Source organism: Cydia strobilella, chromosome 7 (assembly GCF_947568885.1).
Source record: "Cydia strobilella chromosome 7, ilCydStro3.1, whole genome shotgun sequence".
In the NCBI taxonomy this organism is placed as follows: domain Eukaryota; kingdom Metazoa; phylum Arthropoda; class Insecta; order Lepidoptera; family Tortricidae; genus Cydia; species Cydia strobilella.
The window spans coordinates 12,902,813-12,923,869 of record NC_086047.1 but is presented as its reverse complement, the minus strand read 5'-3'; the positions used below and the strand labels follow the sequence as shown (position 1 = coordinate 12,923,869).

The 21,057-nt window shown below is 36.1% G+C and overlaps 1 protein-coding gene across 1 annotated transcript; it reads right to left on the bottom strand.

Moving 5' to 3' along the window:
* Nucleotides 1-12,058: 12,058 nt before the first annotated feature.
* LOC134742776 (uncharacterized) lies at nucleotides 12,059-14,218 on the bottom strand. Its single transcript, XM_063675964.1, has one exon. The coding sequence runs from the start codon at nucleotides 13,779-13,781 to the stop codon at nucleotides 12,327-12,329; it is 1,455 nt and encodes a 484-aa protein (XP_063532034.1). The 5' UTR covers nucleotides 13,782-14,218; the 3' UTR covers nucleotides 12,059-12,326.
* Nucleotides 14,219-21,057: the final 6,839 nt, after the last annotated feature.

Sequence of the window (21,057 nt, the reverse complement as noted above, 5' to 3'; positions counted from 1 at the left end):
ATGTAGCCTGTGATATCATAGCGTGCTATGAGCACCACTCATTTGTATCAATTTATTTGCTAATTAAAAACCGATGAAAACGTTGGTCCTGTTCCTACGTAAGTATCTATATTTTCATTTATTATTGTGATATAATTTAATCTAACTATATGAATATCTATTTTACTGATTTCCGTCTAGATCTCGTACTTTTCTTATGCACAAAAACGTCTAAACGCTCGCATAATTTAGAAATATTACAAAAAAATCTAACTGAAAATTATCATATACCTACATTATTATGACAAATATTTAAACTTACTCAGTAATAAGTTTATTTATTTATTTTAAACTTTATTGCACAAGAACAAGTACAAAAGGCGGACTTAATGCCTTGAGGCATTCTCTACCAGTCAACCACTGGGCTAAACAGAAATTGTTATGATGGGTGCAGTGCGATGCGAAAAAAAAAATTTCTAAATATAAATTCTAATACTAACGCCAATATACAAACTAGTAATATTTATATACTATAATACCTTTATAAACTACATAAATAAACAATATAAATACATATACAAATTTATCATTTAATATACATAAATATATATTTGCATGTGCGGGGTAGGGGGGAGGGGGGGGGTCCCACTAGACAGTATCTAGCAGGTGCTTGTAGAGCATTCGTTTGAAAGTCAGCTTGTTTGGGGCTTGTCTAATCGTTAGAGGGAGCGAATTCCAAAGACGGATTGCTTGAACAGCGAAAGAAGACGTGAGAAAACCGGTATGGTGAGGGAGAACAGAGAGTTTAAGAGAACGGGCAGCGCGCAGCTCGCAGCCTGGGCGCGGGGTAATAAAGCTGAAATTACATTTGAGATATTCTGGAGTGATGGGCTCAAATAGGATAGAGAAGTGAGGAGAGTATTCGAAAGGATCGGCGCTGACGTATGGGGAGCCACTTGAGCTGGCGGCGGTAGCTGGATATATGATCAAACTTTCGAATTCCAAAAATGAACCATATTCCGTTGTTTACCAGTCGATCGAGTTTGTTGAGAGAATTTTGATCCATGTTGGTTGTGCACACATCAGCATAATCAATGAGCGGGAGGATGAGTGCTTGAACGAGCAATTTCTTTGTGCATACCGGAAGGAAGTTTTTGAACCGGTAGAGTGTGTGTAAGGTACAGGTGACCTTCCGACTGATCTCAGAAAGTTGCCCGTCCCATGAGAGATGCCTGTCAATGATTAAACCGAGGTCCTTCACTTGACTCGAAACTGGGATAACCGAGCCGTCAAAAATTATCGGTGTAACAGAAACCGCATCCAAATTCAAAAGTTGCCATCGACTACCCAGAATAATGGCCTGGCACTTAGATGGGTTGACAGAAATGCCATAAGAACTAGACCAGTCACTTATGTGATCCAGGTCATCATTGATAGCCGCAATAGCGCAGTTGACATCCGCTACCTCGTACGTATATAGGTAATTGCAGATCGTCTGCATACAGATGATGAAGTTTCTTGCATATCGAAATAGGTAGTAGTTTATTAGCTAGTAATATTTCCCCTCAGTATTTTTACCAATGGTATTACATTAATTGCCATGTCCTCATGTTTGCCTTTGTACTTTCTAATGAAATGAAATGAAATTCTTTATTTTCAGGCAGCTATTGGCCCATAGATAAATACCTTAAAACTAGCATACATATTATTCCCTATATCTGCTGTTACCTTACCTTGTTTCTTACAATAAATTGTTTATTGCTTACTAAACTTTGTTCATGTATAAAACAACTGAACTGAACTGACTGTATCACACGTTCGAAGCATAGTCTAACTTACTGAGATTTAAGTGATTGTATTCTCCCCATCGACAAAAGTATTGTCAACATTACTGTCAATGTTTTAACCAAATATTGTCAATATTTTAGCGTTATCGCCATGGCCGCCTGTGCACCCGGAAGACGTTTTTGAATAAATTCGCTAGAAACAATATTTCCCTCGTGGAATGACAGAATTTATGGCGATCGGAAATACGTTATGGTTTTTATTTCTTGCCTTCATGTTTCTGGAAGTTTTTGTTTATATTCATATTTAAATTCGAAACGATGTACCTATACCTACGTTATGTGGAACAAGAAGAAACTCAAGAAACTATTGTACTTAATTGACTATCCCATAGAGGCATCTAAGTAGTATTTTATTATTTTAGAATATTACGCATATAGCTAGCAAAACCTTGGCCTGCCTGAGAGTTAAATATATCTCGATAAAAAAAAAACAAAATAATGTTACGAAAACTATAACATCTTTTGTTATAGCATTGTGAAAATTTTATTTTGTGTACTCAAATGATTTCCTGAGACCTGTATCCCAAAAAAACCTGTGTGTGTTCTGTGTGAAAGAACGAAACCCAGGAAAATTCCCTAAATATTGGATCTCTTTGTCTTAGAACATTGTGGTTGCATAGTTGAACGGATGTGCGTTAGTTCCTGAAAGTTATGGGGGGTCCGCTATTGTATACGATATTTAGTTATAAAATAAAATAGTCGAGTTGCTACGTGAAGGAAGAATACTACCACGAGTTGGTCCCTATCTGTTCCGCTTTGTTAATTAAACTACTAAAACGACTTATCATATCTATCATAAAGAGAATGTGATAGGCTGATAGGTAAGTAAAATAATTAGTTATTTAATCAAATAGGTACGTCGGACAGAAAGTAAAGTAGCTGTAGTGAAAAGGGCTACAAGTCTCTAGCAGCGCAGGTGAAAATGAGTTGCACCCTTTTTCACCTGAGCTGCTAGAGATTTGTAGCCCTTTAAACTAGTCACAGGTATATTTTAAGTATGGTTAGTGTCGTAGGTGTTATTCTTGTTCTTTGAAAAATATTTATAAAAAACTTAATTTATTGCTGATATATATGATACGGGCCACTGTTTAAAATTTTTTTAAGGTTTCATTGCGTAATTGTTGACCAAACCACCTCATAAAAAGAGGAACAACTGGTGTGCCATTACTTTTGGCATTTAACTAAAAGGCCATAACTCAAAATAGGAGTAACATTCAATAAAAGATTGCATTTCCATCACGTCTTCAGACGCTGAATTTATCTACTAATAATAAAAGTGGATCTTCGTTGCGGCCATAAATCGAACATTACCGGCTGATGCATGGATCGACAGCCGAATTATAGGTTCACTAGGTTGCACTGTGGTTTCTCTTGCCTAAAAAAGTTAATATTTTTATTAATATCGTGCATTTGCCCAACAATCTAAATCATAATTCTAACATATGTTTATTTAAGGTGAATGTGTTTAAAGTAATTAAAGCGTCTACGTTTTGTTATATTATTTGCTTGCTATTAGTCTACAGAAACTTTCCCTTAATAACATTTTATTACATTTTTAAACAATTTAAAAAAGCCAATTGTCGAACTTAAACTAATATTAGTGAGTGAAACCGTACTGATCTAAATTTAATGCCAATTGTATTATTAAATAACACATTGATAAAATTTTCATATTAGTACATTTTAATAGTAAGTTAATTCTTACTTGCCTTTACGGTGACACACAAACTACCTAAAAGAGCAACTTTTTTATGATTTTCTATCGGAACTATTCTTTAACTGAAATATGATTATTCCACGGGCGACGGTAATGTCTGATTCTTGATTTATATAACAGAGAATGTGCTTTACTTGATTGTTTATGTGACATATAGCTTTTATTGAAGATATGACATCTCATAAGTTGCGTAGCTCACTGTCAAAAGTTGTTTAAATGTTTTTGCCGACATACATAACATAAACCCTAAATGATACGTTCTAAAACTGCTAATTACAACCAGTATATTAAAGATAAACTGTTTTGTTACAAAGCCTTATGTGCGAAAATGTTATTATTGCATAATTATAACATCAATATCTATTTAATAATTACATTCAAAGCAAAGCAATACTTACCATCTGTTGTCATCTTTTGCTCATATTGGGCGTTTACCTTATAGTGCAGCATTGCCTTCTTCATGGACAAAATTTTGTACCATATTTAAAGGAATATTTTTTTTTAATTCGTTTTTGTTTATCTTACTCACAAACAATGATTTCAAATAAACAATGATAATTTTAAACATCGTTGCAATATGTAAATAGTAAAATGAATCCTGCAACGCAAACAAACCGTATTTAGCCGAGAGTACGTTTATAATTTGAAAACATTTCGGAATTAGCAGACGGTTGTTCAGGAAGAGATTTATTCTATCTTATTTACATTTTGCTACGTAAAATATTTGGCGGCAAGCGGATTCTAAGGACTTTTATCCACAGCTGATGAAAATATTAAGGTATGAATGCATGTTAATTGTAATATAATTTTCAACAAAAAAAGGATTTTAACGATCTTGGCTATATATATAGGTACCAAATCATAACAATGATATCAAATGTTCGTGATTGTGACTTACCTATAACTAGACTGAAAGGTGGTATTTTCATGTTTCATTCTAAGTTTGAATCAGACAACAAAATCCTCTTTTTGTAGCTTAATCGGTTAGGACATACCTAGACAAATTAATTAAAATCAGAAGACAAAAAAACGCTCTATCTAGTTAAATGAAATAAGACGCAATTGAAATTTTTTCTTATGCACTTTGAGCGAATTTCATATATACCTATTCTACAAAAAATAAAACTACTTAAAATATAATTAGAAAATAATAAATCGGTTATATTGGTATTACTTGAATAACCATGAAGCTACTAAACAGCAAACAAGTAGCATACATAAAGACAGTTACACATTATTTAATCTAAAAACACTAGCTATTGATAAATAAACCATCCCTTTAAATTGAAATCAAAACTAACAAACAGTTCCGGGCGAAGCGAAGCCAGTCTATTTAGCATATGAATTAAAACAATGAAATATGGTTAAAATTAATATGGATGTATGCCGCGCTGGCATTAACAATTGTGCTACTTGTAACTCTTTAATATTACCTAAATATTTTGCAATAGCTATATTTCAACATTTAAATAAACCTACAGATTGTTCTGTCTATTACGTTACGAATTAGTAAATATGTCAGAGATTTTGTTTAAATGAATATATAATACTTTTAAGTTTTATTTTCTATTATCGTCACAGTGTTTGACATAGCTTTAATAGATGTCTCTTTTAATTTTAAGCAATATTGATAGGGTTCTCAAGTATATTTTTACATTTATGCTGTCAAACATTAAGACGTTTGCCTTACGGTGAATAACGTCAAGAACAGTTTCCGCCTTGAATTGCAAAACGGTATTCTCAATAAATTTAAAGGAAGTTTTTAAGAAAACTCTTTTATATTTTAATATTATAAAATATGTAGGTAATTAAATACATAAGTAGGTGTATTGGGTTCAAACTGCCGTTTTTCGACGGATCGCGGACGCCAAGAATTGTGGTAATAGGTGGTAGATGATACTAAGGTACCTTAGAGTTAAGTCCATGAAGTTTGATACAAACCTAATGCCCCAGAGTTAGGGCCAAGTGGAACAAATGGTAAAGTATAAAATAATAAGCGGACTGTCGCGGCAATATTCGCGGAATACATTATGTTTGTCGAGCGGAGTTTGTCGCTATTAGCGAATTTTAAGACGCTGCCTTTGCATATCTTACTCGAGTTATAAGTATATGGAGGATTTGAATTTAAATAAAGGTTGAGAAAATTTTGAAGTACAAAGTATATCAATAAAATTTACTTTGTTACGACTAAGGTATCTAGTAACAATAGGAAAAAACCTAACCTAAGAAATCAATTACGTATGAAAAGTTAATTCGTGTAAACAGACACGATACTTCTAGATAGACCAGCGGCACATATTAAGCTGTAGGTAAACAAGTGTAATTAGCAGGGCCCGGAATATTGGGTGCGGCTTTTGACAAGTGTTTGTGGTACCTATCGATAAATCGAGATTTTTTTATTTGTTCTTTTTTTTGTGGTTCTTATTAAATAATATTTCAGACTATCTGATGATGTCTGAAATATGTGTCTGAGTCTTTTCACGGTCGATGACAAAAAAGTTCGAAATATCGGAAAATTTAATCCGATTCATTTGCTTTATTGAAAAGAGTATAATTACGAAAACCTTTATATTTTATAACGAGTTGATAAGCTAAGTAGGTAAATACAGGCATTTGCATTTGCTCACGAGTGTTATTTTATTTATGTAAATTAACTGCATCAATAGAGTAGTAGAGTGATAATATCGATAAAAGCGGTGCTCTCTCCCTTAAATATGTCAGTAGTCGCAATTACGGGGTAATTACGCAAATAATACAATAATTACGCAAATAATATAATAATAACGCAATAACTACGGGGAGTATTAAGTACACAAGTACTTGTTAAGGTTGAATTTACATACAAGTACCTATGTATCCACATATTTAGTGTAGGTAAACTTTTGTATTCAATGTAACTAGTTAGGTACTCTAGTTAGAGTTCCGCTCTCGAAAAATAGATTCCTTACACAATTTAATTTTAAAACTTGAATCCATCACACATAAACTGACAATGGCGGTTGTTAAAATAAAACCAGTACAATGTACTATAAGCATCAAAACGGCGTACCCAATTACCCACTTTAGGAATGGAATTCATTCAAACACTATTGCAGCTGGGTCAGCTGGGTATGTACTTACATGCAATGATAAAATAAAAAGGTCAAGTGTTCATGTATACATACACAATATAATATAATTTAAATTTACACAACAAATGATTCTACCTAGTCGTTTTTTATTATATATATGTCGGAGCGTGACTCCAGAAGGACACATTGCAGGGTTACATTTCAGTTTTAGACGCCTGTATACAATCGATTAGCAAAGTTTTGCTATGTATTACTTAGTTGATAATGTAATTTATCGATTTATGTAGATTGTTGAAATAAGATTAGGTACAGGCTTCGGAACGACAAGTGGTTTAGCTTGCGTGAAGTTAGGTACGAGTTGGCAGTTTTGTTGGTAACTGGTCAAGCAAGTTGGCCTACATTCATTTTGGTGGGAGCGATTAGGCTCCGCCGCTCCGCGGCATTCATTCCAAGATTCTCGATCGGACCGTGCTAGATATCGGACGTTAGCCAACCTCGTGCCTAAACTCACTACGTTCCTGAAGGCTTATACCTGAAGGATTATTTTGAAAGTTATAGATTCCAACATAATTTAATCATTTAGCTAAGTGTTTTATCCCGAGTGTTAATTTGATTTCTCATGAGTCATTAGAGGTTTACTATTGTAAAAATTAGAAAATAAGTGTTGTTTTGAAAAGATGTGTCCCGCCGAGTTTGTTGCCGGTCCCATATAGGGTTAAATCTTCTCGGGTCAAGAGGTGTACGGTTGGAACCGGAATAGCTTTGTTTGACGTTCATAATCGCATTGTAATATGCCCACCTACTTGAATAAAGATTTGAACGTTTAATTGTAATTCTTTTATTTTAAATTAAATCGATTTCCGTTGCTAGAGTGACTAGTTATTTTATCATTCAGTACGAAAGTATAGTAGGCACTAGGTTGATGAGTCCGTAGTATTATTTCATACACTGGTAGCAGTGGTAGTATACTATTTAGCTGTGTAGGCATACATCGATGTACTGCGCCCATTACCGCTATAGACCACCACACCCCCCCATGTCCACGACATATATATTTCTAGAACAAAGTTGTTTTGTCAATCCCTCGCTGACATGGAACTCACTATCTCATTCTCATCATCTAAGCGAATAATAAATCAAAATTATTTTTTAATCGCATCCTAAACGTTACACTTAATTCAATGAAAACGATCCCTATCAGGTTATCTGTTCACCCCAGCTCCCCCATTTACATCTAAATGCATACAAATCTGTACGGAACCCTATACGGAACCATCGGTTCCGGGTCACGTGTCTACCGGGGAAAATCGGTTAAAGAGGACCATTCCTTCACGGTTAATAAAGTCACAATCTTCACAATACAAAAACAGGCTGGCTGGGTATAGCACCCTTGTGTTAAAAAAATGTTATAGATGGTTCTGCACATGTTTTTTAAATATATCGGACTATTTTAAGTAGTTGCAGGTTATAAATATTGTAGATAGTATTTAAATTAGTCATTTAGTTATGTGAGTTAATAAAAACAACAAAATATAAACCTTCCGAAGACTGAGCCTAAGCTCATTTTCAATTCATTTCGTCTCGACTAAGATGTTGTCTTTTGTACAACCTGGCCAAAAATACCTAAAAACGATTCGAGATCAAATTCATGATTCTGCTGAGGCGCCGCGTTCGGTAACCTGTATGATTATGGCAAATAGGTTTTGTATATGGGCGATATGTTAGTCTAGTAAAACTAACCGTGATCATTCAAAACTCAAAATTATATATTTTAAAGCACCTGTCTGAAAAGAGACCGTAGGTGCAGTGCAACTTGCGAAAATTCTTGATAGAATGGAATCTGTTAATCATTATTGTTTTTGAATCATACAATGACTAAACTTAACGCAGAAACCGTTTAGCGGAACCCCAACACGAGGGAACAGATTCCAAATTTGAATTTGATTATCGAAGTGTGGCGTCCATTTGTCACTTGTAATGACGCGTCGCGCTAATATTGTAATCTTGTAAATGCGTTGGGATATATTTATTAAATTTAGCAGCTTTTCTGTATCTCTACGTTTGTAGGTGCCATCATTTTTTTATATTCCGTGATTGGGCATAAGGTTCAGTGATTAGTCGGAAATTTATTAGACGCTTAGCTTTACTTCCCATTTTGCTTATTGCATTTATTTTATTTTATTTAAATCTGGAAAGCTAAAACAGAACGACTCCCTATAGGTAGGTACTATTTTATAAGATGCACTGAAATTTTGTGCACATATTATGCAGTTCAGTTGTCAAACGAACTCCGCACGAAAAACGAGTCAACTTTGCATGAATATTTTTTGAATAACAAAGAAATGGCTGATATGTATACTTATGTAGTCTATTGTATCTAGAGCGCAGTAGTGAACATTACCTAGCCTGAATGAAAGTGTAATCCTAAATGGGCTATATAATTAATACAGTTTTTCCTCAAATAACCTCTAATCTTATTCTCATTACCATACATTTTCTTGGCAGATACTGCGGAGGACAAAGGCCAGGCCAGACCGGGCGGCGGTCACTTCCCGCTCGACATAGGGTCGCACAATGGCCAGAACAGACGGAAGGCGTTAGTTACAGTCGGCGCGTACGCAACTACTTCATTTTTGTTTAATTTTTAATTTATTACCCTGGTTAATTTACAAATTAGTGTCATATAATGTTCTCTCTTTATTTTTACTTCAGGACAAAATCCACAGTTAGATTTTCTCTTTAATGTTGGTAAGGACGCTATTTTTTGACGTTGTGAGTACCTACAACTGGCAACTAACTACATACAAACACTCGTAGTCTTCTTATTTAAAAGTAAGTGCAAGTATTCAAGTTGTTAGTCTGATTTTTCTTGAAGTCTTGAAAAAGTATTTAATTATTTTAAATGTTAAAATAGGACGAATAGGTAGTAATAGAAATCTAAGACACTAGCGCAAAAACGTGATGTAGGTAGTATTGGTTAGTTTTATTTAAAACGCCACTGTTGTCTATTCTTATGTTAAATATACAACATTTTCTCCAAACGTGCACTGTGTATCCAGAGAGTGTCCCTAATATGAATTTCTGTATTAAATTACTCACGGTCGGGCGAGCAGGCAAAAATATTGTTTTCGACGCTTCGCGCGTCTTGTACGGACAAGGTTGCTGCTCGGTGAATATGGGTTTATTGTGTTATTTTGAAATAAAAGAGATGTTTATTTTATTTTACGCCATGGTATTTACTATACATTGTACAAGTACAATATAAAGATGCAAAACCGTACTTATCTACATATAGCAGTAGAACATCTGCATCTTTAAAAGAGTAACATTAAAACTGGGGTAACTATTGCGGTAACTGAAGGCAATATTATATCTAAATCATAATTATACAAAATAAGGATACACTGTCAATAGTTCTAACTACCTATAAACAACTAAAAATACTACTTATAAAATTCCTAATACAAAACAAAAACAACATCATATCATCCTAACTAGGCCACCACCCCATGTGAAAACAAAGACAATCTGCACCATTTTCCCAGAGCTATCCTCCACGGCTGTCGAGGCAATGGCCCGGCGATCGCCCATTCGCACCCACACGGCCGTGGTGCTGGGAACCAAGTCGTTCGCAGACTATTGGTCACGGAGTTAGTCACGGACTTTGTTATAGGGGATGGAATAGATTCAGGACGTTGTGATTTTGATGATCATGTGTTTTTAAAGAGGATAAGAACACACTGTTTTACCCTTTGCGTCATCAAAAATCTTGCGGTATGGCGTATGGCTATAATGCATTTAATTGTGACACTTCTATGGCTAGTTAAGTAAACGCATTTTGGAGAGAGATTGGCAAATCATGGCACCTGCAGCTGGATTACTGTTGCGACATTACTGCTGCGGCCTTGAGTTTCTAATGGCGGCAGTAATGAGTCTACGAACGTCACTCAATTTATCCAGAAAATTTACAGACAGCGTCAGCAGTAGATAATGTCATACCAGTAAATGCAGCTGCAGGCATCCGAAATCACTTTAAGTCAATACGTCGAGTCGCTGTTCTGCGTCAGGTAGGTAAATATTATACTATATCATCATCATCATCATCGTCATGTCAGCCGATAGACGTCCACTGCTGGACATAGGCCTCTCCAAAGGCTCGCCACTCCGATCGATCCTGTGCCGCTGTGTGTATACTATATGTAGATTAAAAACCTTGCCGTCTTTAGATGATGCAAACGGTGAAACATAGGTACCCGAGTTTATTTTACTCTAATCTATATTGTCAATCAGTCAAGACTTCTCACTTGAAATGTCTACTAAACAAAAGGTACCCATCATTTCTTTCTTTATTATAGGTATTATGTTGAATATCTTCCTTATAGTTTTATGGCTTCGGCGTTCTCTTGGCTAATCTGATCATAAGTTTAATATTATCAAACCGAAAATGACATTTAAAGGTGAGAAATTGATAAACACCAAAACTAATATTTTTTTTACATATAAACTCTTCTGATTTTTTGTATCAAACTATTCTGATCTATAAATAAACATACCATTGTAATTTTATTGATCAAAGGCAGTCTGTCATTTTTAGGGTTCCGTAGCCAAATGGCAAAAAACGGAACCCTTATAGATTCGTCATGTCTGTCTTTTGGTAAGTAGATGTATTCTGTGAACCGCATTAAGATTCACACAGTAAGAGAATGATAAAACTGAAAAAAATATATGATGTACATTACCATGCAAACTTCCACCGAAAATTGGTTTGAACGAGATCTGGTAAGTAGCTTTTTTTAATACGTCATAAATCGTAAACCGCAATTTACCTTTCACTTACGTTTCACATAAAAATATATTGTTAAAATTATGTATAATGTACGGAACCCTCGGTGCGCGAGTCCGACTTGCACTTGGCCGGTTTTTTATGAGCTTGATTAGAGAGTAATCAATAGGTATATGTCAATTAAAATATTTGTATTTTAGTCGCACTTCATTTATTATAAATCTGAGCCACTGGTTATGTTAACAATGGGGGAGAATGATGGCTCTATATCTCACCCTCACATTACCTACATTTGCCACGCTAAGCTTCGTTACCAACTGCCATGTTCATATCTAATTTAGTATAGTAGTTCTCATTGTTACGAACTAATTTTAATATTGTAATCTTAATGGATCATCATTATCTAACTTAAAACTTGATCCTTGATTAATTTTGACAAGTTTATCAGTTTAATGTAGGTGTCTAATTTAAACTTGTTTCTTAGATGTTTTCTTCATGAGCCTATAGAAGGCAATCATGATTTGTATCGCAGCCATAATGTCTGTCTTTTAGTTTTAAGGTATTTATCAATGATCCAATAGTTGCCTGAAAATAATGAATATTCATTCATTCATTATAAACTTTTTTGTGTTCGACGGGGCAATGCTAGCAGATCCAGCTTTGTTAAAGAAAATAAAACAATTTATCTTAAGTATTTTAATGATTTGCTAATATATCTAAAATCATATTTACAAAAGAAATAGAACACTTAAAAGCTAATATTGCACATAGAGGATATATAATCATATAACAACAACGATTAAAAACGAATCGCGAATCCACAAAGACCGTAAAACTGACGTAGTTTCAAACATTGACTATTAATAATTAGTTACAACTCTGTTGAATTGAAACAGTTCTGAGGCCGACAGAAAATTTGCATAAGCGACTCATTTGTGAATGAGCGAACCATTATGGGGGTAGAACTGTTTACTTTTCTTGTTAAAATTTTGTGGGACGTCGTCCATGTCTCCTTCTTTGTCTTGGTGTGCTGTCATATGCCTCGTTAGATGATGTCTTTCTCTAAAACTTTCATTGCAAACGGGACATTTCAATTTTTCTTCTCTCTTTCTCCTGTTAGGGTCGGATACGGACTCACTTTTGTGGTGTGTCCGCATGTGGTAAACGAGATCTGAGGTCATTCGGAAACTAATGCTGCATTTTGCACACACATTTTGAGCAGGCAAGGAAAATGCAGCCAATGTCGGTGGCAATAATGTGCTGAGTAAAGCAGCCGCTGGGTTAGAAATAAGCGGTTCTCTTGCTGGAACTGGAAACTTCATGAATTCTGGATTCGGCGGTTGGAAGTTTTGAACACTGAACGGATAGGTAGATCCCGCTTGTAAATAAGGTATGTCTGGTCTGAACGGTAAAAAGTTTAACTTGTTGGGAGACATCTGTGGCTTCAGGGTACTTTGCTTTTCTTGGTATTCAACGCCTTTGAATGCTCCACTAGTTCTTGTTTGATTTGGACTCGGTTCGGGATAACTTGGAGATGAAGGAATGCTTTGTGCTTTAAAGAAATTATTACCATTTAAAAGCTGCGCTGGTGTAAGCAGATTATTAAAACTTGGTCCTTTCGTAAAAGAATTCGAGGATTGGCTAGTCGTAGATAAAGGCGGACTGACAGAATTTTGATACAGCAGATTGTCAGGACTGACTGATGGATTAGGTGAACGCATGGTATAGTTAGAAACTTTCGTGAATGCGCTTCTCGGTGACATTTCTGGCGGCTTCTCAATGTATCGGTTTTCATATCTTGCTCTTGATTGCATGCTAATCAAAGTCGGGTCGTCGAAAATCTTATTCTTATATTCGGGTAGAAATTTCGGCTGCCTTGCTGCACTTTCATTAGAATTTGGGCGGCTCCTTGAACGATCGGAATTCTCGGAATCACTGCAATACATCGCTTTATTTGGATATTCATCCGTACCGACGTCGATGTTAATGTCAGAACCAAAGTTGGGAGATATGTTATTATTGATCCGCATTCTGTCGTCGTCTTGATCCTTTAAATCCATTGTATTTTCGTTAGAGTACTCACTGTTTTTGTAAATTTCTGGAATCCTCTTTAGCGGATGTTCCCATTGTTCGTTATTGAAAAGTTGTTTTGACACACGGAGATGCCTTTCAGGTTGCTTTTGACGAAGTTTTTCATCCGGCATCATTAGGAAAGCAACGTCAAACGATCTTTTTGAGGTCTTCCCAGCATTCAGTACCGTCGACTGCATCTCGGGTTTTGTGATCTGCGATGTCCTTGCACTCTCGATATTTAGATTACTCTCCTTCGAATCAGGAGATGCCTCTTTATAACTTTGATAGTTATTTTGAATGTCCATTGTCATTGTTTTTTCATTTAATTAATGCTACACTTTGCAAAACTTTTCACACTTATATCGCGAGCTCGCTTATAAGACGCGTGCGTACCGCCCGGCAGTAACTTTATGAATGCTAGCGCAATATAAGGGTGGAAAATATATAAGTGGGGTTTTGTCTACCCTAAGCGTAGCTCTGAAGTTGAGAGGGCGTGGCGCAGTTGGCCAGTCAGCGTCGAGCGGGAGGCGGGAAATAAATCCGCGGACCAATAGACGCCGTTTTCAACGATAGAGAGCAGGAGAGCTCAATCACCGGGTCAAGTAATAATAACTGCCTCGAATTGAGAGCGCATTGAGTTGCGGTAGGGTCAGCCCGACAATTACAGTATGATATTGAAAACCGCGAGCGGTTTATGCTGCTTTCAATACGGATGCTGGTACGGTTGGCAACGCAGTAAAATTTTGTCGTATGATGTGGTAAGTACCGAAGGACATAGTTGTAAACTGAATGCTACAAAATATAATATATATATATATATATATAATAATTTTGACTAATGTGAATTTGATTTTTTTAGTTTTTAATGGGGTATAAATAAAATACACTAGAATTAGTAAAAAATATTTAATTCACCTAGGTTTAACTTTCATGACCCACAAAGAATGATTACCTACTACCTACTGATTTAGGTATTATTATAAAGATGGTTTGTTTAAGTTTATTAAATATAAAGAAAATCTAATCATCCATTCAATCAGTAGGTAGGTATTAGTATACATATATTATATGTTTGTTAGGTGGACGTTATTGTATTTTCCCATTTGCTCAATAAAAAAAAAGTTTTTTTTACTAGGTCGCACACATTTGCGTCCAAGAAAAACTCTACCGATTATGATTGCAATAAATATGTTTTATATGTCGCATAAAAAATGATACCTCGCTATAGTCGGCCTAACCCCCGAGTGTATGGATGAGATTGCGAATAATGCTATTAACACAGACGCTTCTTCTCAAATTGATATCCTACCTATACCTTTGTAAAGAAAAGTAAACCTAACGTTGCGAATATCAAGGCGGAAAATAAGAAAGCAGACCTGGCTGGAAAATCAATGAGTGCAGCTATAGCAAACTAAAGCTTAACAATATTTGGGAAAAGTTCAAATTTATTTGAAGAAAAGGCAATAGAAATGAAAGAAGTCTCAAATGAGAGTTCTGTTCGGTAGTAACGATAATAAGATAGGCGCAGACGTTAAAGGAAAGCCATTTGTCAGATTTTAGCCATTTTTTGGCCATTCGCTCGCTCTCAAGGAAATCTGTTCAAAGTATATATTTGCGAGTTTCCTTAATGACAGTTTGGGTTTTGATGGATAATCTTTTGTGATTAGGGAGTGGAATCAGGACCAGGTTAATGGTAGAGTAATTAGCTTTTTCATATACCTACCTATAATTACCTACTACTATATTCGTATATAGGTACCTATTCTTTAAACGAAGAAAAGTTGTTCTGAATGATCAGTGATTTCATCTAAATTGATTAGTCATACGTCAAATCCCAAAAACTTTGGGAACAAATTAAATTATTATATTAAATATTTTTATTTGTGTTTTTTAAGTAGTCACACTACTATATATAAATTATTAACTGAAATAGGGATTTAAGGCGTTAGCCCGGATTGCTAAAGACGCCGTTTCTAATCCGGCCTTCACCACTGGAGGGCTTCGTCACTTTTTCTTTAATACATATAACATCTATTTCAGTTTATAATAATTTTTGTCTTTTCTTACAAAGACGGGAAAAACTGTAAATAAAAGTTCTATCTATCTATCGGATAGCTCAGATAATCGGAAACAAACGCCTTCCTTCATCCATCAATCCGAAGACCGGCAGGCGATAGACGTGACACCTTATTAACTGAGCGACAAATGTTCTCGGCATCAGTCAATCGATTCACATGTTGTCCGAGTGATAGATTGTGGAGGTCTTCAAACAATTGTGTGATTCTTAAAATACAAAATATTCTCTTAATTATTAAATCTTATAATTTTAATGGCATCGCAAATTGGTACCTAGTCAGCATAGCAAACACCAGGTCGTGGTTAGCAATTCAGGAAATTTCATTTACATATGGGAGCGATTTTTGGCACAAGTATTTAGGTATAACATTGAGGTTATTGATGAGTAAGAAAATTCTCTAATTAAGGACCAGGTTTGTAATGTGTACCTATTATCGTTATATTTTGCCAGACATGGCACTATTGTAATAAAGCCCAGTTGCTTTCCCTTAAGCCGTGCCCTATTGACTTAAGTAGTTAGATAGAAGTAGATATATAAAATTGACTTTTAAAACCAAACTAAGTTTGTTTAACTACTGCTACCAGAGCCTTTCGCCGGACGACATCAGCCTGGATTCAGTTAACCGCAAGAGACCATGCACTAAAAGTTCTCTGTCAGTTTTCGGCCTGACGACTAACACGAATCGATAGTGTGTAGCCGCTTGACGATTCCGGTCAGCGCCGATACATATAGGCCGGACAGTCCGTGGTCTTTGGGCGAAAACTAATGACTCTAAACTGCTAGTGTGTAATCTCAGAGGTGGCAGCAGGAGCAGGCCATTGCCGGGAGGCAATAATCGCTTATGTGTGTAGACGTTATTGGCCTAGGATGGCAGGCCGCCCGATATTTAAGGCCAGAGACTGCAGGCGGACTGGTAATCAGTGGGCCCCTTAATGAGCTATATAACTTTTTTAATTTAGTAGGTAGGTACCGATAAAGGTTGCCGCACACCAAAAAGGTCGGCACCAGAGGTTCGCGAACCACGTTTGATGTGTTGCCTCCCTGTCACACTTACGTACGAATTTACAAGTGCTACAGAGAGGCAACACGTCGAACGTGGTTCGCGGTAGAGCTTATGATCGGCACCGCCTTAACACGACCCGCTACTCTTTGTAGAAAACTCCATAGTGTAACGCACACTTATCAGCATCCGACCAGCATCGTTTCGCCTTGGCAGCTCGGCACAAGCTCAGCGGTGCATTGACAGCTCGTCGTCGTTACATGGCTGTCACCGCGCTTGCATCCCGCCGTCGGCGTGTGGACAGAGAAACCTGAACCTAAGGCTAAGGCGACAACCATAGGTTAGAGCGAGACACAGCAATCGGACCTTTCGTTCCCACCTATGGTTGTCGCCTTAGTCTACCCCAGTCGCGCAATACCGTGGCCAGCGCGTTAGATAGGCGCTGTCGCTGTCGCCTAGCCGCAAGCGCGATGTCAACCAGCCGTAGCTAGTAGCCGTACTAGATCTTCGAGGTTTTGAGTCGCTTCCGTTGCGTGCTTACGTATGGTTGACGACTAGTTAACGGCGAACGGTTCAGGTGGGACGGCGCTGCTGGTCTGGTGCCGAGCTTGGTGTGCTCCAACTTTAAATTTCAATCGTACCTACTTCACCCGACTTCTTATAAAGTGCTAAAGTCAGACCAAGACAGGTCAGACTTATCTTGTACCTGTAAATTTTGGTATTTTGTAAAAAGCATAATTTCAATTAAATTCTTCTAAAAACATAAAGGTTTATTATCATAATATTTATCCCCCTTCGGCTTTTAACGACAGCTAATAAATAGACTTGTGTTAGTGATAATGATAACAGCTTATTGATAAGTAATTGGCAGCGCGTGCCTCGGATTATATGGCGCGTGGCTAGGATGCGAAGGGAGATGTTGTTGTTGTTACCAACGCAACCTCATTGGAATATTTATTTGTAAACATTATGGTGTAAATAAATAAAAAAATACTCTTGTAAAAAAAGTAATTCCAAACGCTCACTTCAGTGTCAAATAAAAAAAAAATGCTGAGCGAGATTACTAATCACTAATCTCGCAAATATTTATAGAGAATGCTCACCCCAAAGATACAGTCATCATTGCATCATTAAATACACTGGAGCAGCCACAGTCCTCACAAATATCTTAAAGGGGAGAGTAAAGCCAGGAAATTAGAAGGAAACACTGTGACTATTGCGGTGGAAGATATGGCCGTCGCGCGGGTGTTTGCCTGTTATCTCAATAACTCTGAAAATATAAGTACTTCTATTAAGAATTTTGCTTGTCAGATCCCTCGGCTATATCACTAGCTATTTTGCACTAAAATTATAATGCAGACTAACGATATACAACTGAACATAAAGATTAGACATGCTTTCTTGATTTTTTTTCTATCGAGCCAACTTTAAACTTTCATTGCGTTACTCATAAACGTTAGATAAATCTAACAAACTGTTGATAATCGTTTGTCCCTATCCGTGTATATCTAAATTCTAAATAGGTATATGACAGGTAATTGTAGTAATTTTATTCGTTTGAATGTTGTTTTTGGAAGGAATCCTATAACCCTAAATATTAGTCAATTCTTCAGATAGAACTTCAGCAAAATTCAAACATTTTCAATTCTCATATGGCATGTTAAATCCCCAAGCGGACGTAGTCAACTCAAACCAATGATGATCAAAGCACTTTCGTATGACCCACACAGCACATATGTCTAAGTGGGACTGTATAATTAAACGAACTCGACTTGGGGTAACTTAATGCAATTATGGCAGAATTTTGCGCGACATATGGCGTTAAAACGGTGGTTTAGACGCTTGGGGCGCGGTTTTTTCGCGTTGTGATAATAGTTGGAGAATCAATACTTGGTTTTTAAACTATTTGCATGGTCCAAATAGCCATCATTGTCTACATTGTAGACTACAGGATGAATAACCACTTGCTTGCTATACGTCTGCAACAGTTTCAATAAGTATATTTTGTTTATGTTTTTTGATTCGGCTTGCCTGTAAGATGAATGTGTTGACCTGACGTCAAGAAAAAGGGAGGACAACTTTATTCGAGTGAAAATCAGTAGGCCTAAGTGGCTTGCTGGATTTCGATGCCTATGCTCAAGTATCGTCGTGTATTGATCAAGTATTGATTTACTTAATCAATTCGGTTACCTTATTATTTTTTACTTTACTTGCTTTGTATTTGTAGGGAAGTTGGAACTAAAGTAGTGTCTTCAAAATTTCACAGAGAAACAAATTTCGAATCTCGGTCTCCACCACCTCGTATTGCAGTGTAACATATTCGCGCGTTCACGGACTTTACGGTAACCATCTTATATTTTATGAACTTAACCAAAGTCCAACAGTTTTCATTAGGAATTCGAAATTAGGGTGAGCATCCCTGGAGCCCTGGGCCTGCATATGGCGTGTAAATGCCGATCGTATTGCATCCACCCTACTTTTTACAAGTGCTATTGTTGAGAACTATCGATGCGGTTTGCCGGGTGGTGGATTATCGATTATCAAAACCTTGATTGAGATTTTATATAATTATTAACATGTTTTTGTACTTTGTTATTGTAAGTAAAGTAATAAAACACTTTTGTGTCTATTCAGCTAATGCCATCTTCCGGGTGGGTGCGGTAAGTAATAAGTAATAACTATTTAATAAATACAAGCTTCATTATCATTAGCTCTTCTTTACCATATTTTACACAATAAGGGTCGGTTGCACTAAACTGTCTGTCACCGTTAAAGCGTTCGATAAACTGTATTGTATGTATGGGAAATTTCATATATTTCTGCTGCGTAACGTTGATCAGTCTGTTAACTGTGGTTGGTGAAACTATTATTATTTAACGTGTAGCTATTTTCATCGTTGTAGAGTCTAGAGTACCCAGTGATGTCCATTAACGACGCTTGACTAGACAATGTCATACTAACCCATTTTATGTCCAATTGAAAGCATTCATTAGGGTGCCGACTAGTAAATTTTGTAAAATGATAAGATATTTGTAATTTGTATTTATTTACTAAAATCACGTAAATATTTTTAAGTGGTGCACGACTGAATGCGACGTACAAACATTTTTGTACATTTAGCATGATCATAATATCATATGACATAGGTACTTCAAAGTGGACTGCAATTTATCTGATTCATAACACAGGTTGGGGATGGTCGCTATTATGGTTATTGTGATCAGATGGCGGCGCTCGCGCATATGTTGTGTGATTGTGAGATGAGGATACAATATTCTTGATACGTGAGAGGAACTATTACGATCTCAATCATAATCAACATTTTTAACTAAATGATACCCAATTTAATATGTTTATAAAAAAAATCCTTGCAAAGGGTAATACTTACTTCAAATTTTAATGAAATATCGTGATATCAGAAATCATACCATTGATGCACTCTAACACAATATCGACGACATTTTCTTATCTTGCCGTTAATAATTGCCGGTCAATATTAAGCGGTAGGTGTTCGAAACGTGTTTGCTTTCTACAGATAATTCATGCTCGGGTTTGGATTCTGCCATCCCCTGTTTACTCGCAAGTACCAAAATGTGTTCCCCCTCTATGGCACCATTGTCATTCAATACAATATACATTATTGCACGGCCTGCGCAACATGCTGTGTGTTCGCGCATGCGTACTACATAAACATTACTGGGTCGGTTAATTGGGTTCCCGTTATCGATAACTTATCATTAACAATTGGTACTCACTTACTCTTATTAACTTATTATTATTATTCTTAGGTACTTAGGACTGGAATTAAATCACTTTTTATTTTACAGTTATTTTTTTCCAGTATTGTAGTCTGGTCTACATGCGGATACAAGGGCAAACTGAGACGTATTTTTGTCAGTAGATACCGAGTAGATGGGTGCCTATCCACTTGTAAGTACGAATGATCATGAAATTGTTGTGTAAAAAAATAAAACTGTTTATACAGTGATTTTCTGGGTCGTGATCCAAAACCAGTTTTTCTGACTGTAATGATCCACTATCATATGGTAGTATAAAAAAAAGATAATTAGTTATTTTTTTCTTATTTTCAAGTAAGATTAATCGTATACTAAGTTATCATGGTCACCCTATGACTTTTAACAGTTTTGACATACGCTGTATGGAAAGCGACAAGACGTCACAGTCATTGAGTAGGGTGACCAAATAGTATGCAAAAATGTTTTTTGTACTTGTCATCTGAAAAATAATCATCATTATAGGTGATAAACAATAATTAACAACATCATTAGGCTCATCTTTGAATTATGTATGATGTCTTGCCCTCTTGGGGGTCCCTTTGTTTGACATAATTATTGAAAATCATAATGTAATGATTGTCATGTTATCATTAGTCATAATTCTGAAACCGTTAACTTTTCAGGATTTTTCTCGGGTTATCCTATAGATAGGTTAAGTTAGGTTTGTTTTATAGCAATTCTGAAAAGTTACGCGTTTCTGAGAAAAACAAAAT